The 19,665-nt window shown below is 50.4% G+C and overlaps 2 protein-coding genes across 3 annotated transcripts in view; one reads left to right on the forward strand and one right to left on the reverse strand.

The window, feature by feature from the left end:
* On the forward strand, positions 1 to 9,932 carry Tmem240 (transmembrane protein 240). 2 transcript variants are annotated; one of them, XM_076565887.1, is made up of 4 exons: positions 7 to 340; positions 617 to 723; positions 4,775 to 4,983; positions 5,057 to 5,345. In XM_076565887.1, the coding sequence occupies exons 1-4, from the start codon at positions 284 to 286 to the stop codon at positions 5,203 to 5,205; spliced, it is 522 nt and encodes a 173-aa protein (XP_076422002.1). In that variant the 5' UTR covers positions 7 to 283; the 3' UTR covers positions 5,206 to 5,345. The 2 variants fall into 2 exon arrangements, with proteins under 2 accessions (XP_076422003.1, XP_076422002.1); XM_076565888.1 differs by lacking the exon at positions 4,775 to 4,983 and having other exon boundaries at positions 1 to 340; positions 5,057 to 9,932.
* LOC102926361 (ATPase family AAA domain-containing protein 3A) overlaps positions 5,879 to 19,665 on the reverse strand; it is a 21,118-nt gene continuing 7,331 nt past the window's right edge. Inside the window, exons 6-16 of the mRNA XM_006992369.4 lie at positions 19,390 to 19,555; positions 19,082 to 19,151; positions 17,283 to 17,438; positions 16,697 to 16,753; positions 16,303 to 16,428; positions 15,955 to 16,079; positions 15,157 to 15,208; positions 14,724 to 14,794; positions 13,146 to 13,313; positions 11,830 to 11,938; positions 5,879 to 6,599 (exon numbers count right to left, since the gene is read on the reverse strand). Of these exons, the coding sequence (XP_006992431.1) occupies positions 6,450 to 6,599; positions 11,830 to 11,938; positions 13,146 to 13,313; positions 14,724 to 14,794; positions 15,157 to 15,208; positions 15,955 to 16,079; positions 16,303 to 16,428; positions 16,697 to 16,753; positions 17,283 to 17,438; positions 19,082 to 19,151; positions 19,390 to 19,555 (1,250 nt within the window). The 3' untranslated portion in view covers positions 5,879 to 6,449. The remainder of the gene's footprint in view (positions 6,600 to 11,829; positions 11,939 to 13,145; positions 13,314 to 14,723; positions 14,795 to 15,156; positions 15,209 to 15,954; positions 16,080 to 16,302; positions 16,429 to 16,696; positions 16,754 to 17,282; positions 17,439 to 19,081; positions 19,152 to 19,389; positions 19,556 to 19,665) is intronic.

The raw sequence follows: 19,665 nt of genomic DNA on the forward strand, positions 1-19,665 counted from the left end.
AAGCGGGAGGAGGGAGGGGGCCGCCGAGCCGACCGCAGGGAGCCGGGCACAGGGAGCACCGGAGGGCGGAGCGGAGCGCGGCCAGCGGCGGGCGGCGGGCGAGCGACCCCACAGCAGCCCCCACATCTCTGCTGTCTGTGACCGCGCCTGCCCCCGGGGCCCGCGGCGGCCCGGCGCACGAGCGCTGACCTCTGCGGAGGCGGCGCGGGCTCAGCATCGGGCCGGGGCCGGGAGGGGCACCGGGGCCGGGGGGAGGCGCTCCGGCCCGGCCCGGCCCCGCCCGATGTCCATGAGTGCGAACACCATGATCTTCATGATTCTGGGGGCGTCGATCGTGATGGTGAGCGGAGGGGCTTCCCGCGCGCGCCCCCTGCTTCTGCCGCCCGCGCGCGCGCCCACCCCACCTCGCTTCCTTGTTTACCCGCCCGAGCGGCCTGCGCTGCCCTCCGCGATTTGCCTTGCGCTACCCTCGCTGCTATCTTGCGCTGCCCTCGCCCCGGCTGCCCTGCGCTTCCCCACCCACCCACCCACCCACCCCGGCAGCCCAACGCTCCCAACTCGGCACCCCCTTCGGCCCGGCCCACTCCTCGCCCTGACCGGTCATGGGCTCTTCCAGGCCATCGCGTGCTTGATGGACATGAACGCGCTGCTGGACCGATTCCATAACTACATCCTCCCGCACCTGCGGGGCGAGGACCGCGTCTGCCACTGCAACTGTGGCCGGTGAGTGCGCCCCGGCTCTAGGCACTACACGCGCGATCACACTTGTGCAGCGGGCCCTACTCTGCCGGTGAGCCCGGAGCAGGCTGGGCCGCAGAGCCTAGCTGAATGGTGGGGCCCGCTTCTGCCTGCCAGGTGCTGGGGGAGGGGTTGCCAACGGGAACCCCAGATCAGCCAGCTGCCTCCCTGGGAAAGGAAGCATGACTGAGTCTGTTAGGAACCCCTTCCTCCAGTTCCCTTAGAGAAACGGCTGCCTGGTGGTGGCATTATGGGCCATGGAGCCTCCTGGTTCAGGGCCTGGAGGCCTGGAAGCAGCAGCTCTGAGTAAGTGCCCACAGTGGAAGCAAGGAAGCTGGTTAAGCCTGGGACAGTAGTCTTGCCTATGGCCCAAGTCTTCCTCCTGGGTCTACTGTGCCCATGGCAGGCAAGTGCAGGAGGACAAGATAGAAAGGGCCTACCTTGAGGAACACCTGCCACAACTGATCATTGTGCAGAGGAAGAGCTGAAGTAGGCTGAGGTTTGTTCAAGGTCACAATGAGACCCACCACACCCTCAGGGACCTCCCCTTCTGTGCATGTGTAGTGATGGAGTCTTCTGGCCTTGCATGTTTGTATGTCCATGTATGAAATAAACATCTTCTCATGAGCCGCGCATGTGTGTACTGTCTGTGCATATACATGTGCGTACACAGCGCACTCGCACATCCGCATGCACTCATTCCAGAGATGCCCTCATGCGATAACCGTTGTCCCTACTGGACAGACTAGGAAGAAGTGAATGGAGATTTTAGAGGGTAGACTTGCTCAAGGTTACACTAGGGAAGACTTGAGCTAGAACCACAGACCCTCGGTTCCCTGCCACACCCTACTCTTCTGCTCCAGAGGTCTGCAGACACACAGTAGGTCACGACAGCTGCATGTCTCCTAAGTGCACATATGGCTATGGGTACAGTCAAGTGTGCTGCAAATCATGGGCATTACAGCACGTAGAAAGGGGATGCGTGGGACATGGTAGGGAAAGTTGCTGTGTGGCCACACATTCCCAGAGAGCCCTGTGCTCCATCTTGGTGCACACCATCTGTACCTCTGATACATCAGAGGGGTCAGAAAAGACTTGAGATCAGCTCTGCTGTTCCCAGACCATGTCTGTATTGTGTTCTGAAGCCTTCCCAAGACAGAATCCACGTCCTGGGCCCAGTCATTGGGCCCGTGAACACTGGAAATGGATACTACATATGGGGGCTGTTAAAACGTGGTTGGTTCAGCGCTGTCCAAGACAGCACACTGAATGGTTTACCTGAGCACAGAAGGTGTGTTCTTAGAGTCCATTTATACAGGTTATATATGTGCATCTCATGTAGCATCCAGAGTACTTGTGGACTCATGTAAACAGACACCTGTAGAGTGGAGCCTGAAGAAAGGCCTGTGTGTGCAAAAATGTGGAGAGCCACATCCTTCTGTGGACAGTGTTTCTGCGTGTGTCTCTCTACATGTATGTGCTTTGTACACAACTCTACATACAGGGTATGTAAATTCGTTGTACAAAGTACTTTTGTATATTGATTACATATATGTGTATTCAAAGTACATGTATATAAAACAATATACAGTTCAGTGTGCTCAGGGAAAATGTCAGAACATCTCAGTGTGGGTGAAGTGACTGCAGATTAGTTTGCAAATGGGATATCTGTGCACATACCATGTACACATGTGGTGTTGACAGTTTGCCTATGTGTACATACTTTGCAGAATAACTGTACACATGTGTCTGCCTTATACATGGCTATTTGCAGAATTATGGACAGAGAACATGTATGTAAACTAATGTTCTGAACAAAGCACATCAGCAGGCAACATTTGTGTGTACACACAGATCCATGCACATGACACAGAGTGGGGTGGCTGGTTCAAAGCTGAGTGAATGTGCATCTATGTGTGACGCACCATGCTCATACCCAAAGTGTGCACAGTGCATGGGTGTGGGGCTTGTGGGACCCGTGTCCATAGTATACACGCCTGTCCTGTGCATGCGGACAACGTGTATACCGGACACACATTGACCTCAAGTGAACACAAGGCAGCATGTGTCATGGAGGTAGGACACATGTATGTACATAGCAGACATTCATTTGTACACAGCACATCCTGCTTTCTTGCAGAAGACCTAAGCCCCTGTCTTCAGGGGCTCGGTGTGGGGTTAGGAGTCAGGCCAGGGGAGGAATTGTAGATACCCAAGTTAACTGTAAGGACACAGGTCATAACCTCTAACTCCTGGATTCCTGAGGCCTCAGGTTGGCTGGGGCCTCACCTTGGCCAACTTGTAGGCTACCTAGGGTCCTTCTTGCTTCCCTGATAGGTTCTTTGTGTATCCTTTCCTGGAAGTATATGTTGGAGACAGTCTAGAGGAAGAATGTGGGGACCTAGGCTGACCCAATCCCAACAGAGCCTGTGACAATCCCTGGTGGTCTGGAAGCACTACTCCTCCATGGCCTGGAGCAGCCATACTTTCTCTGCCAGGATCAATAGCATCCATCCATCATGATGATGGACAGTGGCTGCGCATGAGCAGATGAGTGATAGGTGCTAGGTGTCTCAGTTATGGTAGCTCCAGTAACCAACTAAGGGCTAGCAGCCTAAGCTTTGCCTGCTGGGACTGGCCAAACTGTAGACCAGTTAGCCCTTGGGGTTCCTAGGAAGATCAGAAGAGGATCTGAGGAGTGTCCCTGCTGCCCCTCCCTGCTCACCAACCCCACTATGAGGAAGCATCCATGTGGCCCCTATTGGGGTCAGGGACATCAGCAAATGGGCACAAGGGAGGAAGAGTTTGTATCTGGGGAAAGGCTGAGGGTCTACTATAGGCAGACACAGGTTCCAGCCTCTCACTGAGAGGAGGAAGCAGTGCAGGTTTAGGAAGCGAGAAGCTATTTTCAGCATGCATTTGAGGTGTCTGTAGATCCCACGTGGAGACTCAAAGGCAGCTGGAGCTCCTTGCAGACATGGTGGGCAGTGGAAAGAAGGCCCACCCACTAGTGGCTCTGGAAGTGGGTGGGCCAGGAAAGGCAGCCTCATAGCAAAAGCCCAGGCCGCCCTTATACTGTCAGCAAGATGAAAGAGTGTGGTCCCAATGGAACTCTCGGGACCCCGACATCCAGACTGCTGGCTTTGTGGACCATCAGTTGACCCACTACCTAGAATGACAGGATAGAAGGACTTTCTGGAAGTGGTGTTGAGACATCTCTGAAAGGGGGATGAGCAGCCAGTGGGAACCACACTGGAACTCCAGGGCAAGCTGAGATGACCTAGGGCATGAAAGCAATGGACAGTTCCAAGAAGCCTAGGACAGGGAGGCAAACAGGCACAGTGTGGCTGAGGCACAAAGAGACTAGGGCCATAATGGGTGGTGCTTATACTCAGAAGGCTCTAAAACCTGTCCAGCATGGACCCGAATAGCTGAAAACGGCCCATTATAAGAACAGTAAGTGGATGATAGACATGTGGGTCTGTGGTGGACATGAGTGAGGAAAGACTCCCAAAACCTCCAGCAAAATGGGTAGGAGGTAGATTTTGAAAGCCATAGGCCCAAGGCAGGGATTGTGGAAGAAAAAGAGCAAATGCTATTCCTGTGGGTGGCCTCCCGAGAGCAGTATGTAAAGGGCAAGAGGCATATCTGGTGGGCCCGGGTCATTTGGCTGTGCTAGGACCTTGGCAGACCCTCAGGGCCAGTAGGTGAATGTGAACCCTGCTACAGGACTTTTGGAAGGATGGCATATTGGGTGGAGCATTCATCCCAGCCATTCCTGCTCTCCTTGAACTCACTCCTTATCTCCAGGGCTACAGTCTCCACCTGTCCCAGCAGTTTTGCCAGGTGACCTTATCTGTGCCTGGGGGTGCCCCTCCCAACCCAGCACACACAGGGATTGCTTCAGAGAACTTCCCAGGGTGGCCCATAGGAGTCAAGCCATTCATTTTGGGTCCCCTAACCAGCCCAGCACGGACCTGGGGAAGGCTGGGCCAGGGTTGGCAGGAGAGGTGCCAGCCCACCCTGCCGCCCCCAGGCACCACATCCACTACGTGATCCCATACGACGGGGACCAGTCGGTGGTGGACGCATCTGAGAACTACTTTGTGACAGACAATGTGACCAAGCAGGAGATCGACCTTATGCTGGGGCTGCTTCTGGGCTTCTGCATCAGCTGGTTCCTGGTGTGGATGGATGGTGTCCTGCACTGTGCTGTGCGCGCCTGGAGGGCTGGTCGGCGCTATGGTGAGTGCCACGCGCTGCTGCGGGCACCACTTCTGGCCCAGCCCGGCCACCTGACTGCCCTGTCCCCCTGCAGATGGCTCGTGGACCTGGCTGCCCAAGCTGTGCAGCCTGCGGGAGCTGGGCCGGCGGCCGCACAGGCCCTTCGAGGAGCCCACAGGGAACATGGTGCACGTGAAGCAGAAGCTCTACCACAACGGCCACCCCAGCCCACGGCACCTGTGAGTGCACAGGACTCGGGGCTGCTGTGCACATGTAAAGGGACCTCGTGGACGCTCAGCTGGCAAGACGGGACTGCGGCCTCAGGCCCAGGGTATGCTGGGCTGTGGCCAGCTGGGCTGTGGCCAGCAGGCAAATCCAGTGGAAGGTGCTGTCTCTTCTTTTTATAAAGGGGGTCGGGTGGGGGCTGGGGTCGGGATGGCCACTGGGCTTCAGGGACAGCAACCTGGTTTCCACAGTGAGCAGGACACAAAGGCAGGCTTTTAGAGGTGCTGGGGCCAAGGGTGGTGGGTTCACAATGGGGACAGACATGGCCTGGGTCATGCTAGCCTAAGGCCACATCTCATTGAAAGCCACTGTTTCCTGTGCACCTGTTGTCCATCCGTCCGTCGTCTGGAGGGGAGGGATGTGTCAGGGCCTGCGCCCATCTGCACACGGGAGCATGTGCATGGGGCGTGTGCGACTGGAGGACTGGAGGGTGGGGACTGGAAGGGCGGGCCCCCAGCAGCAATAAAGATGTGGTGGCCCCAGGTGTCCCAGCCCTCACTGTGAAGCCCACCCTGCCTGGCCAGTAAATTCTCCAGAAAGCTCCAGCCTCTGCTTCTTCCATCATCTCTGATCCCAGGGGCTATTTTGAGGGCTCCATCTAGATCCCCACCTCAGCCAAGAGACAAAAACAGCAAATCAGTCACAGTTTTATTAGATTCTGGATTTAAAAGATCCAGTCAAGGGCAAGGTGGCAGCTCTGAATCCTGCATGCCACCAGCCAGGGGCTGTCTAGCACCAGATCCACTCTTATCAAGTAAGGACTGGGCCAATTCTTGGCACAGATGTATACAGGGCAGGTGCAATGTCCAGGAAGGAGAGGCCGTTCCTGCCTTTAGTCTGGTCCCTGCAGGTCCCAGTCCTGCTGGCACAGCCATAGCTACTGGCCTGTGATACAGCACTCTGCTTCCTCTCTTCTCTGATCTGGGCTTGTAGACAAGTCTCACCAGTGTACTTGGGCGCAGGAAGGCAGTATGCCTTCCTCTGCCAGCACTCACGCAGAGAGAAACAGACTAGGAGGTGTGGGAGCCAGAGAAGCTGACACCACCAGCATCCCACAGCTGGGCAAAGGCGTTCCGGACAGTGTTGGCCTCTTACAGAGGCCAAAGACGACAGGAAAAACGGGAGGAATAGTGTGGTCACAGAGACTGTCTGTCCCCGGTCAGGTGTACAAGGTATCCAGGTCCAGCTCAGCAGTCGAGGAGTCAAGGACACGGTGGCTTGCTCGCCTCAAGATTGGGTCTCTCTACTTTAAGCCACTGCATCTTCTGCTGGTGCTGCTGAACAGCATCCTGGACACGGGCATCCATCATGGCCTCTGTGAGGACCCCATCTTCAGAGGCATATGCCATGGCCTGGTAGGAAAGAGGGCACAGAAGGAGAGGCTGGCTGCTTGCACAGGGAAGCCCAAGGCTTGGTGGGCATCCCTGAGCTTATTAGTGAACTCAGAGCCCCAATCAATGACGTTCTAAACCAGAAAGCCTCAACAGAGCTGTTCCTCCTCCATACACACACACAGGTAACTCCCTCTTAGAAGGACACAAATGTAGAACCTTCATGAGCCCCTAAGTGATTCTGGCTCCATTTCCCAGCTCAGGGAGATACCAGGACACACAGCAACTACTCAGGCTAGCTGTATACTTTATAGCTGTACACTTTACAGGCCTCCAGAACAGGCCTCCTGCTGCTACCAGGCCCCTACCCTCAGGGCATATGATGTTAGTGTAAGGTTTCTCTAATTAGAGCTAAGTGGTACTTTCTGACTAGGCTGCTCCTCTTCATGTCTATTCACACTGGTGAGCACCCCCCTCCCACTTCCTTATCCTTTGTGAGGATGGCATTCCAGAACCAGCCAGTAGGAGTTTGAGCTGGTCAAGTTGTATCCTTTAGACACCATCTCATTGACAATGCACAGGAGGGAACTAGGAGCTAGGATGCCTGAATGCAATGAAGAGAACACTAAAGGCAGAGAATTCCCTCCTTAGGCACTGGGACATATTCTAAAGGAATAGGAGTGCAGAGTCATATATAAGAATTCTGCCAAGACACTGTCACCTGTGAGGAGATGACCATAATATAATGGTACTCAGTCCCCCCTGGATAAGCGGGACCACCTGGAACAGATGTACATAGGGTCCACTGGCCTGTTATGATTCACTGGGGAGGAAGACTTGGCCTTAGAGTCAGACCACCAACTTTGAGAAGTATTTGGAAGCCATGGATACTCTTTCCCAGCTTAAGCTCACCCAAGGCTAAAATTAAAGCAATGTAAGAGCTGCACTGGAGCCCTGGTTGGATGGACAGGGTGGCAGCCCTCTCTAAGTGGCCCAGCAGAGGAGAGGTAGAGCCACTTGGGCTCATCCACCAGCCAGCCTAGTAACTGAGGTCAGATGAAGCACAGTGAAATAGACATTAGGGGCTCATGATGTGGGTATCCTGGGCTTGACCCTGAGCTACAACCAAGCCAAGGTAAGGTAAACGATGCTGTGAAACAGAGCCAACACTCACAAACTAGTAGTGACAAGGGCATGTGTGCCTCTGCTCTATCTTGCAACTTTTCTGTAAATTCAAAACTATTCATGTTTTAAATTTAATTAGGTGTTGTGATGCAACTATAGTCCCAGCTACTCAGAAAGCTAAGGCAGGGTTGCTTGACTGTGAAGTTCAAGGCCAGGCTGAGCAATGTAGCAAGATCCCAGCTCAAAAATTAGTAAATAGGGGCTCAGCAATTAAGAGTACTTACTGCTCTTGCAGAAGACCTAGTTCACTCCCCAGCACCAACACTGGGTGGCTCACAACCACTTCTACCTCCAGCTCTGGGGGAATCAATATATTCTCTTTTGTTTTGAGACAGGGTCTCTATATACCTCTGGCTGGCTTGGAACTTGCTATGTAGACTAGGCTGGTTGCATACTAGCTGCCTACTTCTGCCTATGCTAGAATTAAAGGTGTATGCCACCACTCCCAGCCTCATGTCCTTTTCTAGCCTTTGTAGGCACCAGGCATGCATGTAGTGCACATAAATATATGCAGGATGGGGTAGGAGATTTAGCTCAATGGTAGAGCACTTGCCTAGCAAGTGCAAGTTCCTCTGGCTCACACATACAGGAAAAATAAAAATAAATCTGAAAACATTTCAAGAATTAGTCTTGATCCTCCTTAAACCCCCTCAACATATTGAAGGGGAAGCCTCCATACATCACCACTACACTGACATCAAAGCCAGATGCAGGCAGCATTGGAACTTAGTGATCAGCAGTCCTGATGAGCAGGGCTGCAAAGTTCTAGAACCTGAGGCAGAGGTAATGAGAGCTGTAGGCCAGCCCAGTCAAATAGTGAAGCCTATCTCAAACAGAACAAAAAAGCCTAAGCCCAGCCTGATGGGTCACACTGTAATTTCAATACTTGGGAGGCTGAGGCAGGAGAATTGTAAGAGCATTCAAGGCTAGCCTGGGCTACAGAGTGAGACCATGTCTCAACAAACAAAAGGACTCCCTCAACTGCATAACGATAAACTACCTTAACCTTCTCACTTTTTATGACACCAGGGATTAAGACCAGGACTGAAGATATGAGGCAGACACTACCACTGAGCTACATCCCCAGCTTTCATTTCATTTTTAAATTTTAAGATAGGGTCTCACTGTGTTGTCCAGACTGATCTTGAACTTGCAATTCTCCTGGCTTAGCTTCCAAAGTGCTGGGATTACAGGTGTGTGCTGCCATATATTCTACTTGGCAATGGTTTCTTTCTTTCTTTCTTTCTTTCTTTCTTTCTTTCTTTCTTTCTTTCTTTCTTTCTTTCTTTCTTTCTTTCTCTCTCTCTCTCTCTCTCTCTCTCTCTCTCTCTCTCTCTCTCTCTTTCTTTCTTTCTCTCTCTCTCTCTCTCTCTCCTTTCTTTCTTTCTCTTTCTTTCTCTCTCTCTCTTTCTCTCTTTCCTTTCTCTCTCTCTCTCTCTCTCTCTCTCTCTCTCTCTCTCTCTCTCTCTTTCTTTTTTTTGGTTTTTTGAGACAGGGTTTCTCTGTGTAGTTTTGGTGCCTGTCCTGGATCTCACTCTGTAGACCAGGCTGGCCTCAAACTCACAAGAGATCTGCCTGGCTCTGCCTCCCAAGTGCTGGGATTAAAGGCGTGCATGAGCCACCGCTGCCGCTGCCTGGAGGCAATGGTTTCTTAAACATGACATTATAGCCAACAAAATGAAGAAAAGAGATAATCAGACTCCACCAAAATTTAAAAATTTTGTACACTAAGACAGAGGCAGATGCTTCTCTGTGAATTTGTGGCCAATCTGGTTGGTCTACATAGCAAGTTCCAGGCCAACAATCAAAAAAGAATATTATCAACACATTAAAAAAAAAAAAAAAAAAAACCACCACAATGCCCAATGGAAGCAATCACATGTCTGGTAAGAGGTTAATATCTACATTAGGTAAGGAGAGGAGCTCCTACAATTCAAGAAGAAAAACTCCACAACTCCAAGACTGAAGGAGAAGGCAGGGTTAAAAGCACTGGATACTCTTCCAAAGGACCCAGGGTTAAGTCCCAGCAACCACATGGTGACCCACAACCTCATCTGTAACTGCAAATCCCTTTCCTGATTTCTGTAGGCACTAGACTCTCACATGGTATGCAGATGTATATTCAAGCAAACACACACACACACACACACACACACACACACACACACACACACACACACAAATAAAACAAAGAAACCAGGCATGGTACAAGGGCAGGGACTTGTGTTATCCTGACATGCATGGAGGATAGAGGCTGCAGAGCAAGGAAGGATCTTTGTAATGTGCAATTACCCAGAAGCCCCATGGGGGTTAGGGTAGAAACAACAATAGCATCCAGGTCTGTGTGCTGTACCACAGTGGGCAGGACCTAGGTAGCACCTTGGGTAGTCCTCCTGTATCTCCTGTTCCTCACCTGAGAACAGGCTAGATGGACTTGCCTTAGCCTCTCTGACCAACTACCCAGATAGGACCCTCAGGGAGCATCTCCAGCTCTCTCCATTAAGGTCTTTATTTGAACTGTTGCTATTCTCTCTGACAATACATTAAGCGAGAGAGGTGAGCTGTCCTGGTGGAAGCTTTGTGAGCCTGCTGGGATGAGCTCAGTGTATCACCCTATAATACTTCATATGCTAAAGGTCTGACATCCTCATAGGAAATATATTAGAGATCATCCTTTAGAGGACGTAATTTCATTGAAATGAGGGCACAGAAAGGGTCCCTGGTTCCTTGAAATTCATGCATGAAACACAAAAAAGCTCACTCATGCTGTCTGCTACATGAAGACCCAGCAAGACCTTGACCTCCATTAACCAGAAAAGAACCCTCTTCAAGATCTGACTGTGCTGACACTAACCTTTGTACTTCAGCCTCTGGAACTAGGGAAGACAATTTCTTGTTTTTTAAGTAATCCACCTGTACTGTGCTAACCTCCCTGTTCTCCATCACCAGTGTGGAAACAGACCCTAAGCAAGGACAGACCAGAGTCAATAACTGGCCACGGAAGGCTGCAGTCTTCAATGTGAGATGGATGTTGTAGCAAATACGCTAGCTTGTTTAGACTAACACTATTGCTAGTAGACCTAGGCTACAAAATCCAAACCTAAGTAGGACTGTCCCATGCACACCCAGAAAAGCACTGCCAAGTCTAAATAGTTAGATTGTCACTTGGTTATAGACAGTTGGCTAAACGGAGATGGTGAAGTTGGCACAAAGTTTGAGGTGGCTGTAGCACCCTCCATTCCATCAACACAGCTTTTCTTGACAACACCAGGAGCTGAAATTCCTAAATTGCTCATGGCCCTGCTGTGGGAGTTCCCTGCTACAGGACCATGCAGCTGTTGCTAGGCAGGTTCAAGGGAATAAATAAGGTTTTAGGGAATGACAACAGGCCACCGTGGCCTATGTGTCTTCACCAACAACATCCTTGCCTAGTCTCAGAATATTCTTGCTCCCTTACTCAACTTCATCATGAACTTGTCCTTAAAAGTCATATACCCATGCCAGGCAGTGGTGGTGCTCGCCTTTAATCCCAGCACTTGGGAGGCAGAGGCAGGTGAATGTGAGTTCGAAAGCAAGTTCTGGTCTACAGAGCAAGTTCCAGGACAGCCAAAGCCACATAGAGAAACCCTATTTTCAAAACAAAACAACAGACAAAACAAAAAAACAACTCAAAACAAAACAAAAAAGCCACATACTCAAGAGTACCCATACATGAAGCACATATCTGCTGATCTGGAGCAAGAACTCAGGACTTGTCTGCAACTGCCTTAACAGACAACCCAAAAAAGCAGCCCTCTAGACTTGCCTAGAGACTCTTGCACATCTACTGTAGTACTCTGACATTCCCTAAGACTGTGACAGTGCCCCAGATTTGGGCCAGGACATGCAGAGCCAGTGACAGTATCACACCATCCTCCCTGAGTGACTTATCTGCCCTTAAGGTGGTCTTAGGAGAACCAAGGGCCACATGCCTATCCATTCTTGCAACATCCTTCAACATAAAACTTGCTTTCGGGAGATTAGGACAATGTTTCAGAGTGGGTTTAGTTTCAGGATCCTAACTTACCTGCCACGCCACAGCAAGCTGAGCAATCTCCCGGCCTGACATCCCCTCCGTCAGCTGGGCGACCTCTGAGCACTTCTTTCCATAGTCAAACTGGGCCACCTTCAGGCGTCTGGAGGAAAAGTTCCCAAGTGGGTCTGGGTTGCCATGGCTCTACACAGAGGGGGTCAGGGAGACAGGAGCAAGGCTGCCCAACATCACACTCCAGCAGATGCTTCCACCTGATCTGGGTAACATTGGTGAGCTTTTTTGCACAGCCCTAGTTGGATGAGGTGAACTCAGCCTTCCTTCCTGACCTACAGGAGAGGCTTAGGTTGGAGCCAGGCAGAGTTGGCAGCTGGAGCTATATTCTCCCAATCTGCCTTCACTCCTACTCACTAGACCCAGTCTACAACTACATATTCAGCACCCAAACAGCAGGAATAGTTAAATGCTCAGCCAATGATGAAATGCTAACAGAGCAGGTAGATCTCTAATTAAGAAAAGAATTAAGTAAAGGGTCCTGCCTGCAATCTGAGTTTCCAGCAATAACATCTGACCAAAAGCCACAGAAATCACATATTAAATATGAATATAGGTTGCATGTGAGAGCTGAGGCTGGGGTTATGAGGTTAGCAGGAAGCAGGGGACTGCCCAGTGTGGATGGGGGATGGGCCCGTAGGAAACAGCAGAGCCAAGGCCATGTTTTCTCCAGAACAGTGAAAGGTAACAGGCAGCAGGAAAGATTCAGGATTCAGGTCAGGACATGAAGCTTGAATGCCATGGAGCCTGGGGCCCAGGAGACAGCTGAAAGCAGAGCAGCCTCTGCTGAGGGGAGGCATGGCAAGTATACTAGACACAGCAGTGAGGGCTTGTGGAAGCACCAAGGCTTCCTCAGAGAAGCATCTAGTGGCTTCTCCCCATCCCTGTCCCCAACATGGCTGCAGAGCAGCTTCCAGGAGTGGCAGGGCAGGTATGCAGCTAGACAGAAGAAAGCCCTGCCACTCAAGTCAACAGCGGAGGGCAGTAACTGGCTACTTCAAAACCTGGTAAAAGAGACTCAGCAAACTTAGAGGATGCTACATTCTCTTGATACCCAGGGGTTACTGACAAAGGCACTTAAAATTAGCTCATGAGAGAGGACTGTTGGGACAGGCTTGCAGCTGTCCCCAGGTCAAGAGCAGTGGGAGGAACGGCTGAGGGTCCCATGGCAGAACTATCTTTGACAGGACACATACACAGAATGTGATCTCACACAGATGGCCCAAACCCCAGGAAAACAAAGTGCCCAGATAGGCTCTAGGTCAATAAGGGGAACCCCAATGGGGCTGTACACTTACTGCTTTCCTTCTGTGGCCGGCTTAAGGACATACTTGTCAAAATACATTCTCACCAGGCGCTCTCGCTCCTCCCGCTGAGGCAGGGCAAAGCAGACCATCTCGTCAATGCGGTCATTGATGGCCCAGTCAAACTGCTCAGGTTGGTTACTGGCCAGGACCAGCATGAACCTACAGCACAAAGTGCATGCTGAGGGCTTGTCCAATCACAGGTCAGGGTCTTTTAAGCCTCCTCAGGTAAACTTTATAGATGGATGTAACTTGGCAGCTCTCTTTCTTTTCCTTCTTCCCTTCCTGTCCAGTTTTTTTTTTTTTTCTTTTGTTGTTGTTTTTTGACATGGGGTTTGAATCCAGAGATTCAAGAATGCTAGGCAAGTGTTTGATCACTGAGATGTACTTCTGGCCCTTGGCAGTTTTTAACTCAGGAAACCCCAGGAAGACCCAGTGCTGTGGAATAATGCTTTTGTACATTGGTTTAATAAAACGCTGATTGGCCAGTAGCCAAGCAGGAAGTATAGGCAGGATAGGCAAACAACAAAAATTCTGGGAAGAGGAAGGCTGAGTCAGGAGACGCCAGCCTGCCATCCAGGGAGCAGCATGTAATGGCACACAGGTAAAGCCACGGAAAACCTGGCAACATAAATTAACAGAAATGGGCTGAGTTTAAGTGTAAAAGCTAGTCAGTAGTAAGCCTGAGCTAATGGCCCAAGCAGTTATTAATATTAAGCCTCTGAATGATTATTTTAATAAGCGGCTGCAGGACCGCGGGTGAGAGAGATTTGTCTGGACCATGCTGAGCGGGTGGGACACTGGGAAACTTTCAGCTACAACCCAGGCCCACAAGCCCATTTGTACAACCTATGGTCAAGGTTGCCTAGTATGCTAAGGTTTTGTTGTTGCCCTCAAATCACTTTTTCCTGATGACCCTAGGCTAGGCCACAGCCACAGCAAGTAAGGGGATATTTATGACTGACAAGATGGCCACATACTCACTAGAAGGCTAGGTCCTACACTGGTAATGTGCTAGCTAAGAACAGGATTAGGGGATTTGGAAGAGAGGAGCCTGTTTGACCATAGGCACCCACCCTGCTAGTGGCTTCTGGGAAACAGTTCAAACGGGGGTCTCTCTCAAGGCCTAAATGCTACTCTAGACCCAGTAGCCTGGATAAGGGCGAAGGCTCCATTCTTTCTACACAAGATACTTGGGATCTGCTCCCAGGAAAAGCAAACGTTCTAGGCTTATGCCCATGTCTCATGCCCAGGTGCCAGTGCCCTGAAAGCAGTCTTCAGGCATATCCACTTAACAGGAAAGTTCCAGCTGCATATGGACAGCTGAATGTCAAGAGGCATGAGATGATGTTCAAATTGGGATGGTCATATGGACAGGAACTGACCCAGCAGACTTTCTTCATGTTTCATATTGCCTTTCTAAAATGGGCCCTCAAGAGCCCTTCCCATGTAGGAACATGAAGACACCCCAGACAGTTGCACACATACTATGTCCTGGATCCTTGTGAGGATCAGGGATAACAATGCCCAGAAGGACTCTGCACAGGGAGCTGGGGGCAGGAGTGCACTTACTTACTACTGTGCTGTCCTGTCCTGTGTAGGAATGCATTCAGAGTGGCCCTGAGGTCTTCACTTATCTTTTCCTACAGAAAGAAAGTTTCATCATCAGTCTCCAGCCCAAGGAGCAATTTTGTACGTGGCCAAGGAAAAGTGTACATGGGACGCTGTTGGGAGGGTAAGGCAGGGGTTAGAAACACAAGCCTACTCTGACAACCAGAACTTGGATTCCTGCTGTTCAGCATCTCCAAGACTGTTGTTCAATGCTAAACTCCTCAAATTTAGAAGGAAAAACAACTGAGCAGCAACCTCAGCTAGCAGAGCATGAAGACTTAGACCTTCTGTGCTCTAGGGCACAGCAACCTCTAGGCTGGTCCCCTGCTAGACTGGCTTAGTGGCCCCAGCTCTGACCAACTTTCACCGATAGACAGGATTCCAGAACACTCACAGTTGCTCTCTTCCTGAGGAAGGCATCTGCTTCATCCACAAAGAGCAGGAGGCTGTGAATCAGAGGGTGGTCAGGTAAGGGGATGCTTGAATCCTACAAGCCAACATCTGGAAACTCCCAGAAGCAACAAGGGAGTACAGTGTCTATCCCTGGGAGAAGACGCCCCACAGACACATCCTGACCCAGGAAAAACAGAGCTCACAGCTTCAAGAACTCCAATACTAAGAACCCAACTGCAGCTCTGATGGTATGTGCTGGGCAGAAGAATGTTCCTCCAACCCACAGGCCTTGCTCCAGTCTAGGTCAGAATAAGGGCTGAGATGCATGTGTTCAGCATCAGGAAGAAGTGGTTATCCAGGGTAAAATGGCAAAGACCAAAGAAAAGGACGTAACAAGGCATAGTGGCAATGCCAGGGACAATTATAACTGGCTGTGCCATACTGCATGAGTTGATGTGATATCCTCAGCCAACTTTTGGAGGGTTCAACACAGTCAAGGAGGCCTGGATCCATTCTTCTCCCCATTTAAGCTAGCCATTCACTCCTGACAGTAATTATATCTGGCAGTGTCCTTATACAGGGAATCTTGTGACCAGATGTCCACCCTCGGCATGACATTTTTTCTAATGGATCCTTCAGAATAAACACCCACCTCTAGCTATCTTCAGAATCTAGAGGCTACCCATGGACTCCCACACAATATCAAGGACAGGACAGTGGGAAGACAGCAGGGCCCTTGCTAGGTACCTGGTGGGCCACTAGGAGTAGGAATTTGTGTATGTGGGAGTTGTATGCTCACCCTCGTCGGCTGGTGCTTGCCCAGTCGAAGACCTTGTGCATGGCGGTCACACCCTCCCGCCCCATGGGGGCCACGTCCCCGCCTGTCATGATGGCGTAGTCCATGCCTGAATGCAGTGCGAGTTTCTGGGCAAGGAGGGGTGGGGAAACAGAGCACATGTTCCCTCCCAGACTCCCAAGTCCACAGCTCTACTCGCCAACCCTGCCCAACATGGACAGTCCCCCACCATCAGAGCTGAGGTGGCCTCTGATGCACCGCAATGCTCCGAGGGACAGTGACAAAAACTGCCCCAGGGTGAGATGATGCCCAGTAGCACCCAGTCCCACCTTCACAGCCAGGTATTTTTACCTTGGCAAACAGTGTCTTGCCAGTCCCTGGTGGTCCATACATTAGAACATTTCTATACAGGCTTTTGTTCTTCTTGGTATTTCTTGTTGCGATGGCAATATCTCGTACCCGTGCCTCCAGGCTAGGCTGCCAGAGCAAGATGAAGTTTGGGGAACCTGGTCTCCCAGCCTACAGATAGACTTAGGGAGTGGAAGGACCATAGGTATTCTAGTGCAGCCTAGTTAGTGTGGATACTGGACTGGCCTATGGAGTATCTGAATACAGTACAGTAACGTGCATTTCAGGACCCCAAAGCCACAAACACAAGGATCACATAAACACAATAGTTAAGCTTTCCTGTCCCTTTCCTGGAGCCCACAGGGCTTTCCAAACCACAGTTGCCACAGTTACTTACACTGAGGATGACACCCTCCAGTGCGTCCTGGGGTCTGCTGACCAGTCGTCTGCTGACCTGTAGGGGAAACCATCACAGTTGGCAGGACACAAAGCCACCATGAAGTACTTGTCCCACAGAGCCCAAGACCAGTACCTCAGTGTCAAAGCTGGAGAAAGTGTCTGTTGTGGGGCATTCATCAGCTCTTTACTATAGATTTTTATCTTCCTAATCACTTGTACTGAGCATCCGAAGAGACCCAGGTGCAGCCATCAGAGAACAGGCTTGTCAGAGAGAGCAGAGTAGCTCAGCCCAAGGGAGGGAGCTAGATACCAATCTACTCTCATACTCTCTACGCCAAGACAGACCCTGAGCTCAAGTCATGAAGAGCTAAAGCGTGCCTAGGAGCAGTTATATAATCAGATAATACTGATTCAACAGGCCCCATTGGTATAGCAGTCATGAGAAAACACCCAGCATGAAAGAGAAAGCAGAAGCTGTTGTTTGGGCAAAAGGGGGAGGATAGAGAAAATGTGCACCATTTGTCTGTGATATGGGAAGAAACATGGTAGGGATGTGGAGCCCTGATCCCTTACTGTGGCCATACCTGGATGGGATGCCTCAGTGCCTCCAGCACTGAGATGCGGGAGGTCTCCCTCACCAGGGAGGGCTTTCCCAAGCGTGCCTCAATATACCGACCAGCAACAGCAGTAGCATTCTTAGCAGAATAGACTCCAACAGCCAGGAGTGTCAGTCCAGTCACCTGGGACAGAAAAACAGCAGTCTATGATGCACCTCTGCCCCACAGTTCATCTTGTACCCTAAGAACAGCTGAGGTCTCAGGGTAGCCTCTCCTGGACCCTGGTTGGATCCCTAACCCCATACTACAGTCAGCCAATGCTCACTGGCACTCTCCATCAGAGCATTTCTCTTTGTGTCTTATAACATGGATGCTCAAAAGCAGAGGTTGTAAGAATATGAAATATGGCTATACAGGGCTGCATATTCACTAAGAGTCTTTCTTGCCTTCCATTACTCTCTTACCATTGAAAAAGTTAAACTTCATTCTTGGAAAACAAGGCTAACTACAAACCATGATGGTAATGTATTAGCACACCAAGCAGCTCCACAAACAGGGGGCACTGTCCAGCCTGGCTTGTAGTTTACTGGTGAGTTCCTGCCCAGCATTCTAAGACCTTAGGTTCCATCCTCAGCACCCTGAATAATAAAAATAATGTGCCTTCAGCATTCCTCTTTAGCAGATCAACCTATGCACCTAGCATGAAGTCCTCAGTGACCCTGAAGCTTTAGGGTCACTGAGGACTACTCCTACATCACAGACCACCTCCTGCCTCATAGAGTTACAGAGTTGGCTGGGAATACACTACCAAAAATGCCAGGTAGCTGGGCACAGTGACAAACATCTTTAATTCCAGCATTCAAGAGGTAGAGGCTAGTGGATCTGTGAGTTTGAGGACTGCATGGTCTACAAAACATGTTCCAAGACAGCCAATCCTACATAATAGAGAGACCCTGTCTCTAGAAAAAAAAAAAAAAGTCAGATGAAAAACTTACTACTATCTTCTCCCAAGGACACTAGACATAGAAAGTAAGCTCTGGCCCCTTCCTACATCTGCGCCTGGATTAGAAGTCTTAAGCCTCAAGGTAGGCTGCCACTGCCATGACTAGATGTGATTTGTCCCTCAAAGATTTACATGTTGAGTACTTGGTCTCATGCAATGCTGCAGTTTGTAAAACATTCAAGAGTGGGACCTAAACTGTTGCCTTGCTTGCTGACTTTGACCTTGATATCCTCCCTATGCTAATTCCCTACCGGGTTCCACCCTCCTGAATGCTTAAGGAGGGTGGAACCCTTGTCTGTGTATCCTGCATAATGGGCGTTAACAGCTTAGAGCTTAGATGCAAGATTGTAAAAAATAGGTAGCAACTTCTGCCCTCCAGGGTTCTCCCATTGTGCTGTAAGCCTGTATTTAAGACCTCCTCCCTCCTTCAATAAACAGCATTTGGCATAAAAAAAAAAAAAAAAAAAAAAAAAGAATGGGACCTAGTAGAAGTCATTAGGTGGCCCTATTCAGACTTTCCAACACCAGATAAACCTTGTTTGTAATTTAGGCAGCCTTGGGTACCTTGCTAGAGCAACATAAAATGGATTAAGACTGAATTGTGTAAAACACCTTAAGCCCAAATACTCTATCATGCTTCACTATAGTTCTTAAAGACAGTTGTAGCAGCCCATGTGCCTGATTTGTGCTGGGTACCTATGCAAAATACCAGGTGTCCTCATAGCCAACAGATAACAGGGCTGAATCTTACAGGAAGTCCCCAGAGACTGTGCCCCAGAGCTGCCCACTGGGCTCACCCATAGGAACATATGGTAGTACATACCGTGGCTGTCACTTTGTCCCAGTCTGTCACAAAGGCACGGAATCCTTCACCAAACAAGGTGCCAGCTGTCCTGCATGGGGGAAAGAGACACATGGCTGGAGAAGGTCAAAGAAAAGAAACCAATGAAGCTCTTCGAGGCTCTCAGATCAGTCTTAAGAAAAGTCTACCACGGTGGGAGTGTTAAAGAGCTGACCCAGAGCTTCAGGATGAAGAGGCTGGAGGACCTTCGATGACCAGTAACTTACTAGCTTGAACTGGGAACCACAGACAGATGGGCAGCAGTCACTGGGCTCTAGATGCACCCTTACTTGATAGACTCCAAGATGGTCTGGCGGTGTTCAGCAGCCTTGAGGCGAATCTGTTCACGGATTATGTCTGCATTCTCTCGATCAGCCTTGGCCCGTGCTCGGGCCTCAGCTTCTACCCGCAACATCTCATTCTTATGCCGCAACTCCATCTCTCGCTCCACAGTGGCTGCCCCAGGAAAAGGCAAAAACAGTGGTCTTCAGCCCATAATGTGCCTGTCTCTGCCCACATTGCTGACATGCACACACAGACCTAGATATTGCATGGACCAGGAACAG

Source organism: Peromyscus maniculatus, chromosome 2 (genome assembly GCF_049852395.1).
Source record: "Peromyscus maniculatus bairdii isolate BWxNUB_F1_BW_parent chromosome 2, HU_Pman_BW_mat_3.1, whole genome shotgun sequence".
Lineage (NCBI taxonomy): Eukaryota > Metazoa > Chordata > Mammalia > Rodentia > Cricetidae > Peromyscus > Peromyscus maniculatus.